Source organism: Colobus angolensis, unplaced genomic scaffold (genome assembly GCF_000951035.1).
Source record: "Colobus angolensis palliatus isolate OR3802 unplaced genomic scaffold, Cang.pa_1.0 Scaffold221, whole genome shotgun sequence".
In the NCBI taxonomy this organism is placed as follows: Eukaryota; Metazoa; Chordata; class Mammalia; order Primates; family Cercopithecidae; genus Colobus; species Colobus angolensis.
This window is the reverse complement of record NW_012115389.1, coordinates 178,739-194,796: the sequence shown is the minus strand read 5'-3', so window position 1 is coordinate 194,796 and position 16,058 is coordinate 178,739. Positions and strand designations below refer to the sequence as shown.

The following is a 16,058-nucleotide window of genomic DNA, read 5'->3' as shown; positions in this document are numbered from 1 at the left end:
ATACAAAAAATTAGCCGGGCATGGGGGAGCGGCCCTGTAGCCCCAGCTACTCGGGAGCCTGAGGCAGAACTGCTTGAACCCAGGGGGCAGAGGTTGCAGTGAGCAGAGATTGTGCCACTGCACTCCAGCCTGGGTGACAGAGCAAGACTCCATTTCAGAAAAAAAAAAAAAAAAAAAAAAAAAAAAAAAAAATTTTTTCAAACAAAAAAAAAAAAAAAAAAATAGCTAGAAGTGGCAGTGTGGACCTGTAGTCCCTGCTACTCGGGAGGCTGAGGCAGGAGGATTGCTTGAGTCCAGGAGCTCAAGGCTACAGTGAGGTATGATCAGACCACTGCACTCCAGCCTGTGCAACAGAGCAAGACCCTGTCTCTAAAAAATAAATGAAAACATAAAAATTAGACCATTAAAGTCTACAGCCTTTTTACAGCACTCAATGCTAATTAGGATATTTACAATCACTAACTAGGATGACGTAATTTTGCCATTCTAGAAATAAGTAGGATCTTAAAGATCTTCCGCAGTCCTGATTTTATAGATGAGAAAATGGGGCTCAGAGAGGCCAACTATTCAGTCTACTTACTATAACACATTTACAAACAGAGGTGAAACCAGGGCCTGGGTCTGTTCACTCCCCATTTGCTGCTCCTTGGTTTGCTTGACTTAAACATACCTTTCCTGCCATGACCTCGAGGTCTGGCAAAAGGGTCCACAATCCCCATCCAGTTCCCATCAGCAGGCATGGACAAAGGCCGTGGCTTGCCTTCAGCGGGACGAGAGAGAAGGTGACAAGTTTGATGAGTTCTGGAACTTTAGTGAATCCTTGCCTTTATTTATAACTTAGACCTCACAATATCGCACCCACTTAGACAGAAGCAATAACAAATTTTAAAATAAGAAAAGTATTTTAAAGCACTGTATTTCCATAGCAGGCAATTAAGATAGAGGCACATTAAACTTGAGCCTGTGAGTCTACAGAGCAAAGCAACTCCAAAGCTAAAACCCAGGCACTGAAAGTTAAAACTGCAACATGATCTCACCCAGTTGGGCTTTGATGCCAGGCAGAGTAATGACTCAACAAGGATCCGCTTGAGAGAGATGAATAAAGGTCTCATACTTAGAATTTCATTGAGGTTTATGTTTTCCTCAGATTACTCTTAAAGTCTGCCAAATTCATCCAACAGTTCCAACTAAGGCAGGGGGCGGGGAGGAGAAGTCAAGGCCGATGGCAGAACAAGACAAACACTCAAAACTTACCATAAGATGGTGTTTTCTCTCTCATTTTTGTGGGCAGAATGTTGGTTTCCACCGAATAACCAGGCAACTGATCCGAGTCAGCAATGGTAAATCTTCGTCTCCGGCTTTCCTGGTCCAAGAAGGAATTCGGGGACTCTGAACCCTTAGGACCAGGCAGTGGTTGTTTGCACTTACTGGACCCTCCATAAACAAAACTGCCATTCTCATCCCTGGAAGATAATATGGGCAATACTTAAGTTGTTTACAAAGATGTTCTCATACTGAAGAATTCCAGCAGTCCTGCTACCTCCACACACAGAAGATAACTTAAATTCTCCTTTTCCACTGGAGGAAAAGCATTCCTTTTGTCAACCCCAGTTGCCACTCAAATACATACAGATCCTGTTACACAAGAGCCAAATACCATGATGTGATGAAATATAAGAATAAATGCAGGCCAGACATGGTAGCTCCTGCCTATAATCCCAGCACTTAGGGAGGCTGAGGCAGGTGGATCACCTGAAGTCAGGAGGTCAAGACCAGCCTGACAAACAAGGTGAAACCCCATCTCTACTAAAAATACAAAAATTAGTGGGGCGTGGTGGCAGGCACCTGTAGTCCCAGCTACTCGGGAGGCTGAGACAGGAGAATTGCTTGAACCCAGGAGGCAGAGGTTATGGGTAATGGAGCACCAACCTGGGCAATGGAGTGAAACTCCACCTCAAAAAAAAAAAAGAGTAAATGCAGGGTTTTTAAAAAATATATATCTAAACAAATATACCTTTGAAAAGACACCTCTAGTTTTCTTGTGCTTCTGTGTGTAGCTGAATATCCTATTTACTACAGCAATCACACGTTAAGGTATGCTCTAGCAAACCATGTTGTTCATGCCAAAAGTTGTATCTTTGCCAAAATCCAGCAAAAAAGACTCTTGATATATAATGAAGTTATTATATTTGAAAACCATGTCAGAAGATACAAAGGAACCTTTCTCTTTTTTTTTTGAGACAGAGTCTTGCTCTGCCACCCAGGCTGGACTGCAGTGGCATGATCTCGGCTCACTGCAAGCTCCACCTCCTGGGTTCACACCATTCTCCTGCCTCAGCCTCCCCAGTAGCTGGGACTACAGGCGCCCGCCACCACGCCCGGCTAATTTTTTTGTATTTTTTAGTGGAGATGGGGTTTCACCGTGTTAGCCAGGATGGTCTCAATCTCCTGACCTCATGATCTGCTCGCCTCAGCCTCCCAAAGTGCTGGGATTACAGGTGTGAGCCACCGTGCCCGGCCAAAGGAACCTTTATAGTAACCAATGGAGAGTGATTCTTTTCTGAACCAAATACTACAAAACCAGCAAAAGCTGGATCACCGATTCCATCCTAATTCTATCTACCTGTCAATTTAAAGTGTAGGACTGAGTCCAAGTTACCAGCTAATTAGATTTTTTTGCACTTGGTAAATTCCATTAGGCAAATCAGGACAAAAACTGCTAGACAAAATACAGAATCAACTGAGTCCCAAAGCAATCTACTAATCAGCTATGCCTATGTGTGGTATTCCCAGGTGGGATGGCACCCACCTACCCCTCCCACCCACAAATACATCTCCTTTCATACCTTTAAACCTGGCATATAACTCCCCATTCACAAAGTTTCCATGACTCATGACTGGTTTCTTGGTAATCCATTCACATTTTTCATTCCTCAGAAAATCCTTCAGGGGTGGTGTGTTTGTGCACTCTCAAAAGCGTCCTCCCAAGCAGTTTAATCCAGTTCTCTTTCTAGCCTCAGGTTCCTTTATCTCTCACTATGTACACACCACTCCTTTTCTTGCCACTACTCCAGCAACCCAGACAAGAACACTCTGGATCAAGGGAGGGCATCCACCTCCAGTTTCTGATAAAACAATCCACACATTAGTCATCGTGGAATGCTGTGCTCTCCATATGCGGAGGCAAAGACTACCTGTAACTTTAAACACACTTAAGATTCCGCGAACCAGAATGCCCCGATCACCTGAGGTACATTCGTACATGCTGTAATAAGTTCTGAGTAAACCAAGACTCAAGGAAACAGAAAACATCTCTGCACCCAAAACAGAAGAAATACAATGAAGCAAATACCTCAGCTTCAAATGAAAACCAGTAAACAACAAATTCTGATATAAAGTAAAATGTCACTGTAATAAAATCCAGCCTGAACTTTGTTTTATGAAATATTATAGCCTAATCATATATTTCTCAATATATGCCTGAATTGTTGAATAAGACCCTAGTAGTTCTGTAGGGTCAAGGACCAAGTCTGTTTTGTGTCAGATGGTAACCCAGACCCAATACTCAGGAAAGATATGCTGAATAAATGAGCCAGATTGTCTAGTTTTATCAACATATATAAATATGTGAGTTGATTAAAATAAGCCTAGATCACACCTAAATCATCCTGTACACTCTATATACCACCCTCATTATACCATATAGTATTTAAGTTAGCCATGAAGAAAGCAACTATCTTTTAAGAATTTATGGTACACACACACACACACACACACACAAATATGAAATGTTCATACCTACAGTCACATGGGTTTGCGTTTTCTTGTTTTTGAGACTAGGTCTCACTGTGTCGTCCAGGCTGGAGTGCAGTGGCGTGCAGGGTGTACTGCAGCCTCAACCTCCTGGGCTCAAGTGATCCTACCACCTCAACCTCCTAAGTAGCTAAGACCACAGGTGCACACAACCACACCCAGCTAATTTTTAAAATTTTTTGTAGAGATGGGGCCTTACTATATTCCCCAGGCTGGTCTTGAACTTCTGGGCTCAAGCAATCCTCCTGAACCGGCCTTCCAAAGTGTGGAAATATTGGTGTGAGCCACCATACCTGGCCACATAGGTTTTTTTCAAGTTCTATGAAGAACACATCTTTCTCAGCAAAATCAAGCTGCAACTCTCATTAATCTCACAGAAATACTTATTATCTATCCCCTCAAGATGAATTTACCATGGAGTTAATGAAACTTAACCTGCAGGGCCTCCAACAGACCCTTCCAAGGTCCCAGGAGAGCACGTTTTCATTCATTTTTCAAAAGGTATTGCTATATCCTTTTCTTTGTTTCTTTTTTGAGACAGGGTCTCGCTCTGTCACCCAGGCTGGAGTGCAATGGCACAAATTCTGCTCACTGCAACCTCCACCTCCTGGGCTCAAACAATTTTTCTGCCTCAGCCTCCTGAGCTAGGACTACAGGCATCTGCCACCACACTCGGTTAATTTTTGTATTTTTTTGTAGAGATGAGGTTTCACCATGTTACCCGGGCTGGTCTTGAACTCCTGAGCTCAAGTGATCTGTCCGCCTCAGCCACCCAAAGTGCTGGGATTACAGGTGTGAGCCACCACACCTGGCCAGTATTGCCATATTCTTTTCTCAAAAGGGCCCTCCCCACCAAACTGTATAGCTTCAAGCCCCACAGAACCTAGATCTGTCCCTATACTCCTATAAAGTAAGGCTGATCATACTTTTAATGGTAGTTCAAGATTCAGCCCTGTCATACTGTGGCTCAGCAGCTTCTTCTCTCAAGATCCTCTTTTCACACCACCATTTACAAACACCACCAACAGGAGACGAGCATACCATGACAATGGACAGCAACATACCGGGGAGAGTAGGGAACAGCTGGCGGAGGAGGAATATAAAGATCCAGGATGGCTGACTTCTCCTTCTTCAGCGAGGTATCCATAGTGCTTTCAGGGGACTGGGTTGTCGTAGGTGGAGGTGAGGTCTGAAACAGGAGTAACACAGCAATGCAAAGAGTGGAGATCAATTCAGAGATGATTCTTGGTGTTCATTTCCCCTTCCCTAAACCAACACCAACCCCGTGTCTGAACAAGGACTGAGGTCATTCATGTGTTTACAGATATTTGCAATATTTAACTTACATTCTTCTTTGAAACCCTTAGAATTAGCTGAGGGATTTGAAAGATGATGTATAGTGGCAAGAAGCAGAGGCTTAGGAGCCAGGTGCCAGGGTTATGATTCTAGCTCTGAGGAAATCACTTAAACATCTGTGGCCTCCCTTTCCTCCTCTGTAAAGGAGTGATACTGATAATATCTCTTGCATAGAGCTGCAGTGAGAATTAGATGAGTTCGTTCATGAAAATTATTAGCAAGGTCAGGTATGGTGGTTCACGCCTGTTATCCCAGCACTTTCGGAGGCCAAGGTGGATGGATTGTTTGAGCTCAGGACTTCGAGACCACCCTGGGCAATGTGGCAAAACCCCATCCCTACAAAAAAAAATATAAAAATTAGCCAGGTGTGGTGACACACGCCTGTAGTTCCAGCTACTTGGGATGACGAAATGGGAGGGCTGCTTGAGCCCAGGAGGGAGAAGCTGCAGTGAGCCACGAGTGTACCACTGCACTCCAGCCTGGGTGACACAGCAAGACTCTGTCTCAAAAAAAAAAAAAAAAAGAAAGAAAGAAAGAAAGGAAAGAAAAGAAAAAGAAATCAAATCAGTAGCAGTGCTACTATTGACTAGATGTATTGCTTGGAACTCTGGATGTGACCCTGGCTAGACTTACTAGCTTTTTTTGTTTGTTTGTTTTGTTTTGTTTTGTTTTCAAATGGAGTCTCGCTCTGTCTCCCAGGCTGGATCGCAGTGGCGCGATCTCAGCTCACTGCAACCTGTGCCTCCTGGGTTCAAGTGATTCTCCTACCTCAGCCTCCCAAGTAGCTGGGATTACAGGTGTGCACCACCACACCCAGCTAATTTTTGTATTTTTAGTAGAGACAGGGTTTTGCCATGTTGGCCAGGTTGGTCTCAAACTTCTGACCACAGGTGATCTGCCCACCTCGGCCTCGCAAAGTGCTGGGATTACAGGTGTGAGCCACCACGCTCGGCCCTTATTAGCTGTTTATTGTTGAGCAAGTCACACAATATCTCTGTGCCCCATCTATAAAATGAGAATAAATAGGGACAAGAATAGTACCAACATAGGGTGCCTGTGAGAATTAAGATCACACATGTAAACAACTTAGGACACTGCTTTCCCATAGTAAATACACAACCTTATACCGTTTGTTTTAGTACTCTATAGACATATATGCATTCATATATGTATATAATCTTAATTTCAAATCCACATGGCTGAATTTGAACTATGATACTGGTCTCAAAGGGCATGGATTTTAATATCTCACGTGAGACCTTCAATCTTACCTTTCTACAGTCTAACAATGACAACAGTGATTTTTCTGGTTGATAAAGAACAGCAAGGAAATTTTGGAGTCAAAGCAGGGAAATATTTGGTGATGGCCAGTGAGACTGTGCTAAGCCCTGGGCAGACATAAAAAGCTACCCTGGCATGTAGGCGCACACCTGTAATAATCCCAGCACTTTGGGAGGCTGAGGCAGGTGGATCACTTGAGCTTGAGAGTTCAAGATCAGCCTGGAAAAAATAATGAAGCCTTGTCTCTACTAAGAAAAAAAAAAAAAAAGCTACCCTTCAACACTGGTTGTGATGGAAGAGCTTCCTGAAGTGAAACTGTGACCTGATTCTAAGGATTGAAAGGACTGACTAGCCAGTGTGATGGAGCTAGACATGGCCACCAGGAGGTTCGCAGAGGACAGCTCATTTTCAGGAGAGATAGCAAGTCACAGGGGCAGGGACTGAGCTTTCAGTCTTCCAGAGTAGAACCCCATATTTTAAACCTTGGTCATTAATGCATAATCTATCAATTCTATTCAATTTGTAATTGATTGACATCTCAACATGTCAATCTTGGACCATATCTGAAAACATGAGGCCAGGATCCAGATTCTACAAATCTTAGAAGCAAAAGTAAACTAGAACATTTCCACAAAATTGATACTCACTGAAAATACATACATTGATAATTACTTCTATATCAGTAACTCTCATTTACCAGGAGTGTGGCATCAAAACAGAGTGGTGAATGCCTTTTCTATGATAGGTCAACAGAAATGATGTTGAAAAACTTAAGAGCTCTCTTCTGGGAAGGGTGGGCGTCCAGGCACAAAGTATAATGAAGAATGGAACACAGAGAAACCCCCAGGGCTCGGGGCTAACTCTACAGAGTATTTGTCTACCAGAGCTTATATTCTGAAAATATCCTGGGCACATCACAAGAACACTTGGTAGCTAAGCTATAAAATGGTGTCTGCATTTTGATGGTAATTATCTCCCTGGGTCACAGGCAAAATTAGGTGTCTCTATCTCTCACCACCACCTCTTCCCCAAACTGCACAGTTAGTGGGACTTGGCAGGAAAGTAGGCAAAACCAGAGAACACCGCAGAGTGTCCCTTCTTAAGTGAACTTCCAGGGACCAACACTAGCCTGTACTTAAAAATTATTTTCACTCATGTTCTGAACAGATCCACGTGAATTTTCCTCTATTGCCTCAAACTCAATTATGCTCAAAATACCCAACATCTCTTCCTTCCAAATGGCCTCTTTTTTGATTTTCCAATTTTTGTCACCACCCAGGTTCCCTGTCACATTGGGCACTTGCTTCTCCCTGGCCTTGCTGGCCTTTCTCATCCTTACCCCAAAACATTTTCTAATAGTCAACACTATTAAAGAGCAGAGCATGGCTTAGAAAGATTACATACCTTGACTAAGGGTCCCATGATAGCTAGTAAGTGGCAGAGCTGGGACCTGAACTCAAGCGGTTCAACTCAGAGGCCACATTTGTAACCACCAGGCTGTGCTGCTTCCTGAGCCCTTCTGATGTGCTTCCCAGTGGCCTCTAGCATTCTTAGTCTTTCACTAAATCACCTGTCACCAGCCTTGCCCAGGACCACATTGCCCTGTATCTACCCTTATACAGCAGCCTCCCTTCTGGTGGTTCTTATGTTTAGATGTTGTTACGTGCTGAACTGTGTCCCCTAAAATTCCTGTGTTCAAATTCTCACCCCCAGTACCCAGAAAGTGACAGTATTTGGAGATAGGGTCTTTAAAGAGGTGGTTAAGTTAAAATGGAGGTCATCAGGGTGGGCTCAGTCTCACATGACTGCTGTCCCATAAGATTAAGACATAGACACATATGGAGGGAAGAGCACACGAGGAGAGAGGAAGAAGACCACCATTTGCATGCCAAGGAGAGGGTCCTCAGAATGAAGCCAATTCCACTGATACCTTGACTTTGAACTTCTACCACCTTGTATGGCAGCCCTAGCAGAGTAATAGAGGTATTAATGTCAAAGCAGCTGTCAACCTGTCACCTGTGGGAGAAAGCCCATGCTCCTCAGCCTGACACTCCGTACCTGCCATTATAGTCTCAGGCAACCAGTCCAACTTTATCTCCCAGCCTTGGCTCCAGAGAGTCTGAGCTACTCATTCCTTCTGGTAGAAGCTCTGGAGCCCACCTAGAGTCTCACTGCCACCACTACCACCCCCCGCTGCTGGGGGTGCCAACCGCTAAGGCTCACGGCTGCCCGTTCTTGGAAGAATGGCCCTCAGCTGACAGAGCTGCCTCACCCGAGCAGGGCCACCAGAGCCCGGAGCTGTGTGGCTCCACCAGGATGCTTCGTCCTATATAGTAGGTCAAGGCTACGCTGCCCCTGAGAGGCATCCTTGCTGCTTCCCCGTCATCATTCTGCCTTCCTCTCTCCCTTACCAGTTTTATTTGGAGCACATACCCTCAAAAATTGCTCTCACAAGGATATGCATCTCAGACTCTGCTCTAGGAAACCTTATCTAAGACACTGCCCTTCTCTGATGGTGGTCTATCTATGTTTTGTGGGTGAGTGTGTTTAAACAAAAGCATTCATCTCCTCTATGATACACGCTCCCATTTGCCAATGCAAATCCCACCTACCCTCCCAGGCTCCCACCTCACAGTCCATACCTCTCTCTCCTTCAGAACCCAACATTTATCTCATGCAACAATGAGCAGGCAGAGCAAGCATTTGGCAGGCACTCCATCAATTACCTATGCAGAATTAGCACCTCTGTAATGTTAAGTATCATATTCTGAGAAATCCAAAAAAATCTAAGCACGTTTAAATTTTACACTGACCAATACAAAGAGAAGCAGCTGGGATATAATCAATAGGCTTGGTTATGGGCAATGATTTTTTGGCTGTGACCACAAAAGCACAGGCGACAAAAGCAAAAACAGACAAGTGGGATTACATCAAATTAAAAAGCTTCTGCATAGCAAAGGAAATAATTGACAAGACAAAGAGTCAACCTAGAAAGTATCTGCAAACCATATATCAGATAAGGGGTTAATATCCAAAGTATATAAGGAACTCAAAGAACTCAATAGCAAAAAAAAAAAAACACACAAAGAACCTGATTTAAAAATGGGTAAAGGACCTGAATTGACATCACTCTCTTGCTTTTTTTTTCTTTTTTTTTTTTGGAGACAGGGTCTCTACTCTGTCACTCAGGGTGGATGTAGTGGTACAATCAAGGCTCACAGCAGCCTCCCAGTCTCAAGCAATCCTCCCTGCTCAGCCTCCCAAGTAGCTGGGATTACAGGTATGTGCCACCATACCCAGCTAGTTGGTTTTAAAAAAAAATTGTTGTAGAGACAGGATCTTGCTTTGTTGCCCAGGCTGGTCTTGAACTCCTGGGCTCAAATGATCCTCCTGCCTTGGCCTCTCAAAGCGCTACGATTACAGGTGTGAGTCCCTGCAGCCAGCCCCAAATAGACATTTCTCAAGAGGAGATATACAAATGGCCAACAGAGATATGAAAAAATGTTCAACGTCACTAATCATCAGGGAAATGCAAATCAAAGCCACAGTGAGACGACAGCTGGCACCTGTTGGAATGGCTACTATCAAAAAACAAAAGGTAAGGGTGATAAGGATGTGGAGATGTAGAAATCCTAGCGCATGGCTGGTGGGAATGTAAATTAGCAGAGCCATTATGGAAAACATTATGGAGGTTCCCTGAAAAATGAAAAAGCAGCCTCACTACTGGATACACATCTGAAGGAAATGAAATCAGTATGCTGAGGAGATATCTGCACCCTCATGTTCACTGCAGCATTTTTCAAAATAGCCCAGGCATGGAGTCAACCCAAGAGTCCATCAACAGATGAATGGATAAGGAAAATGTGGTGTATATACACAAGGGAATGCTACTCACCCTTAAAAAAGAAGGAAATCCTGGCCAGGTGCGGTTGGCTCATGCCTGTAATCCTAGCACTTTGGGAGGCCAAGGTGGGCAGAACACCTGAGGTCAGGAGTTTGAGACCAGCCTGGCCAACATGGTGAAACTCCGTCTCTACTAAAAATACAAAACTTAGCCGGGCATAGTGGCGGGCACTTGTAATTCCAGCTACTCAGGAGGAGGCTGAGACAGGAGAATCGCCTGAACCCAGGAAGCGGAGGTTGCAGTGAGTGAGCCGAGATAGCGGCACTGCACTCCAGTCTAGTCAACAAGGGCGAAACTCCATCTCAAAACAAAACAAAACAAAAAAAAGAAGAAAAGAAGGAAATCCTATCATGTGTGACAACAGGGAAGAACCTGGAGGACACTGTGTTAAGTGAAATAAGCCAGGTACATATAGACAAATACCACATGATCTCACTTATATGTGGAATCTAAGAAAAAAAAATCTAACTCTTAGCAGAGAGTAGAATGGCGGCTTCCAGAGGTTGGAAGGACTGGGATTGGGGAATCTGGTCAAAGGGTACAAAGTTTCAGTTAGCCAGGAAGAATAAGTTCAAGAGATCTATTGTATAGCATGGTGACTATAGTTAATAAAAATGCATTGCATGCTAGAAAATTGCTGTTGCTATAACACGTGTAGATTTTAAGTGTTCTTGCCACAAATAAATGTAAATGGTAAGCATGTGAGGTAATAAATGTATTAATGATCTTGATTTAGCCATTCCAAAATGTAAACATATTTTGAAACACTGTGTTGTAAAATATAAATATATACAATTTGTATCTGTCAATTAAAAAGTGAATTGTAAAATATGTTCGGTTATTATTTATAAACCGACTGTAATTACGTTCCCCTCTTGCCCTACCTTTATTTCTGCGAGTTTTTGTTTGTTGGTTGGTTTTTGTTTTTTTCAGACAGGGTCTCACTCCGTCACCCAGGCTGAAGTGCAGTGGTATGATCTCGGCTCACTGCAACCTATGCCTCCTGGGTTCAAGCAATTCTCCTGCCTCAACCTCCCAAGTAGCTGGGATTACAGGCGCATGCCACCACACTCAACTACTTTTTGCATTTTTAGTACAGACGGGGTTTTGCCATGTTGGCCAGGCTGGTCTCGAACTCCTAACCTCAAGTGATCCACCCACCTCAGCTTCCCAAGATGCTGGGATTACAGGCGCGAGCCACCACACTCAGCCTCTGAGTTATTTATTTTTAACCTCTCCTCTGTGACACCATAATCTTTCCATAATCTCTCCAGTACCTTGCCTCAGAAAGTTTCAAAATTGATGGTTTAAGACTATTGTTCTTCCATGGGAAGATGTACAATAACATCAAAAATAGTTACAAATAAACTATAATCTCAATCTTATAAAAGGGCATTATAAGGTTATTGCTTTTCATTCTTGGTTTATGAAACAAACACTAAGGACCAATGGCATAACAAGGAGTGTGACCAGTGAGTGTGATCCACCCAGGTGTCAGCAATAGGGGGTATATTGTTTGAAAAGAATTTAAATAAAACTCAGTCAGTTTGTCTTCTATTATCAGCACAGATTGGCAGTACTACATAATGTCTAAATAATGGTGTGATACTGTTCCCCATGGAGTGAGCTGCACTCACCGCCCCCAACCCTGCCTTGGTAAGGCGCTGTTGAATACTCAACCCCATGTGGTCTCTCCAGCATTCGTGTTCAAATTGTATACAGTTATGTAGGTATGTGTTTGAAATGAGACAGAAGGACTAAAAGGAGCTTTCTGCAGTGACGGAAATGTCCGTATCCACCTATCTGATATGGGAGTTACTAGCCATATGTGAACCATATGTGAATATTCTGCACCTGAAATGTAACCAGCGATCCTGCAGAGATTAACTTTTAATGTCATATCATTTTTTTTTTTTTTTTTTTTTTTTGAGAACGTAGTCTTGTTCTGTCACCCAGGCTGGAGTGCAGTGGCATGATCTCGGCTCACTGCAAGCTCTGCCTCCCGGGTTCATGCCATTCTCCTGCCTCAGCCTCCTGAGCAGCTGAGACTACATGTGCCCGCCACCATGTCCGGCTACTTTTTTGTATTTTTAGTAGAGACGGGGTTTCACCGTGTTAACCAGGATGGTCTTGATCTCCTGACCTCATGTTCTGCCTATCTCAGCCTCCCAAAGTGCTGGGATTACAGGCGTGAGCCACCGCGCCTGGCCTGGCCTCATTCTTTAAATAGTCATATATGGTTACTGGCTACTATACTGTTCCATGTAGATCTAGAATTTATATTTTCACATAGGCAGGATTATAGGATAACTACATACAAACTCCTGAAACCAATCAATCACCTTCAAACTTCAATCTCTTTTTGTTTGGAGACTAATGAGATACTCGACATCGTTCAGGTGCTGATGCTAGATGGAGGCTTACAGTCAATCCCAGATACCTGTACAAGAGGTGGCTTCCACCGTAGGTTTTTCAGGGGAGCAGGAGTAAAGTTGAAAGACCCAGTGGGGCGCTTCTTAAGCAGTAACACAACTCCTGTGGGATTCTCTCTCAATTTCTTCACCAGATTTTTCAGCTGCCATCCCACCTTCAAATAAAAAAAATGGAGAGGGAGGACTTGCTCATGAATAATGAAAAACCGAACCTATGAATTTATCTTGAGGCAATCTGAGTTGTGAGCAAATACACAGAAACAAAATAGGCAGGCACAAGTATGTTCATGTTAGCACAACCTAAAATAATGAAAAATGGGATATAGGCGGCAAATTTTAAAACTTTAAACAAAATGGTTTTAGATTTAATTAAAAGTTCTAAGGAAGAAAATTGAATCTCAATAAACAAACTCACCACAGTTTGCTGATTAACTTGAATGACTTCATCACCAGCATGAATCTTCTGAGATCTGTCTGCAGGAGACTGTACAGAAACAAAATAACCTGCCTTAATTTTTTTAAACCTTCTATTTCTTTGTGCTTTTATTTCTTCCGGCTTTTATTTCTTCTTTCTTCTGTAGACAATGAGCAACTGAAATAACATTTTCTCAGGAAAAATAAACAATGCACTTTATTCCCCTGAGACTACACAGTCTATAGGACCTTCCCCATGAATCCTGTGTTACCCATTTTATTAGTGTCTGTTATAACTGATAATTTGTCTGTTAGAATAGCCAGGTTCATCTAATCTACCTGGAAGAGACTGGACATACTGTCTTTTGTTTTGTTTGGCTTTTAAGACAAAGTCTCACTCTGTCACCGAGGCTGGAGGGCAATGGTGGATCTCAGCTCACTGCAACTTCCGCTTCCCAGGTTCAAGCAGATCTCCCAACCTCAGCCTCTCAAGTAACTGGGACTACAGGCACCTGCCACCACGCCCAGCTAATTTTTTTAGTAGAGATGACGTTTCACCATGTTGGCCAGGCTGGTCTCAGACTCCCAACCTCAGGTGATCTGCTGGCCTCGGCCTCCCGAAGTGCTGGGATTACAGGCGTGAGCCACTGCGCCCAGCCTGGACATATTGTCAAAATGATTGGCTGATAGAAGCTATTGGCTCACTAAAAAATTCTTACACATATCCTTATCAAAATTAATCCCATAAAAGCTGACCAACTGTTCAACATGGAAAATCATCTTTGTAACTCTGTCATCTCGTTTCCTTATTAAAACTAAATGTTGTTCTTATTCTACTTTTCCATATTATTGCAAATGCTGCTAAAATAGAAAGTTGGTGGGGACAGAAATTGCTTTAAAGAAAATGAATTTAGTTTTCTTTTCATTTTCAGATTACATTCAAAAATGAGTTTTCAGTGTCGAAACAAAACTCAGACTTTTTTTCCTTCAAATAATGCCTGGTTGTTAATTTACCATCGCTGCAACAAAAATATATATAAAGGGATAGAATCCATTTGTCAAATATTTTGCTCAAGGAGTTCTTGTTCATATAAGCCACCTAGAACTCCTATGTTGAAGGTATCTCACATATGACTAAGAGAAGAAGAAAGGACCAACCTTGGATTTCAAATTCTAATCAAACCTTATCTAGAACAGAGTATTTAATTTTCTAACTTACATCACTGGCTGAATCTTCAAACAATTTCCAACTATCCAAAAAATAGCACTTTTGAACACGGGGAGAGGGATAGCAATGAGACCCAAGACACACTGGCTGAAGTTTCTCTAAATTGTTGTGACAGGCTCAACGGGAAATTAACAAGCAGCCCTAAACTGTAGAAACACTCCCTTTGATTTTATCTAGGTCCCATACAAGGCCCTCATAACTGTGACAGTTATTTGTGAAAACATTTCACCTCCTATCGTACCCGGCAGTGCTCACTTGAGAGACCAACCCATGTTCATCTCAAGTTTCTGGTTTTTCGTCTTTTTTTTTTTTTTTTTGAGACTAACTCATGCTCAGTCGCCCAGGCTGAAGTACAGTGGTGCAACCTCGTCCCACAGTAACCTCAGCTAGTCTCCTGTCTTAACCTCCTGAGTAGTTGGGATTATAGGCACCTGCCACCACGCCCAGTTAATTTTTGTATTTTTAGTAGAGACGGAGTTTCACCACATTGGCCAAGCTGATCTTGAACTACTGACCTCAGGTGATCCGCCCGCCTCGGCCTCCCGAAGTGCTGAGATTACAGGCGTGAGCCACCTGTGCCTGGCCGATCTCACATTTCTCATATCACTTAAAAAATGAATTTATCTATGCTCCTTTTTGTACCGTGTGTCAGATGCTGAACCCACAGTTACAGGCCTACTTTAGTAATTCTGATCCTAATCGGTCCAGTCCAGTTAATCTTCCTGGGCAAGAGATTCATTTAAGATAAGCTTCACTTTACAAAAGATAGCCCCAAGGCCAGGAAGTCCCTGTCTCTACATGTACAATCTTAAAAAACATGCTCTGATGTCCTGAACTGACTTCCCTTCCTAAGGATCCTTTTGCATTCATTTCTCAAATGTCCAATCAAGTGATTAAGAGTTGTGTTTGGCAGAACACTGGTAAAGAGAGAGTTCGGTACCAAAATTCTGCCCAGGGCAGTAGCTCTTGCCTATCTTCACCATGAGGAGGACAACTGAAAAATGATGCTTGTGTTGGTTTGCTGCAGAAGGGTCATGATCTAGAGAATAATGCATCCATTCTTCAGAGGCTAATCTAACTCCCACTTGATCTGAGGAGTGGAGGATACGAGTATGGATGAGGTTGTGTCAAGACTCTTGTCAAGGTCTAAAATAACATCAAAAAAAGAATTAAGATAAAGAAACATCAGACACTGTTGGGTCTGACTTTGGAATGATCCTGGCCTCTCAGGTAACTTACCTTCAAAGAAAGGGACTGAAGGCCTTGCTTGCTTGCTTCAGCTTCAAGTCCAAGATTGAAGAATATGAACATAATTCACTTGTGAAAACAATGGGTGATTTTCATCCACTGCTACCTACCATACTAGGCTTCTATTAAAACATTCTGACAGTGAAGTCATAGCAACCTTAAGTGATAGCCAAAAACTAACCTGGAGCTGGCACTTTCTACTGCCATTCAAGTATATAATACCCAACATTAAGAATAAAATATCCAGGGGCCAGGTGTGGGGGCTCACAACTGTAACCCCAGCACTTTGGGAGGCTGAGGCGGGAGGTCAGGAGATCGAGACCACCCTGGCTAACACGGTGAAATCCCATCTCTACTAAAAAATACAGAAAATTAGTGGGGC

General features: G+C 43.0%; 1 protein-coding gene across 2 annotated transcripts in view; it reads right to left on the bottom strand.

The window, feature by feature from the left end:
- CNKSR3 (CNKSR family member 3) overlaps positions 1-16,058 on the bottom strand; it is a 116,911-nt gene that overhangs the window by 3,551 nt on the left and 97,302 nt on the right. For both annotated transcript variants that reach the window (XM_011943729.1, XM_011943730.1), the window contains exons 8-12: positions 13,202-13,270; positions 12,795-12,941; positions 4,878-5,002; positions 1,255-1,463; positions 671-760 (exon numbers count right to left, since the gene is read on the bottom strand). In XM_011943729.1, coding sequence (XP_011799119.1) covers positions 671-760; positions 1,255-1,463; positions 4,878-5,002; positions 12,795-12,941; positions 13,202-13,270 — 640 coding nt within the window. The remainder of the gene's footprint in view (positions 1-670; positions 761-1,254; positions 1,464-4,877; positions 5,003-12,794; positions 12,942-13,201; positions 13,271-16,058) is intronic.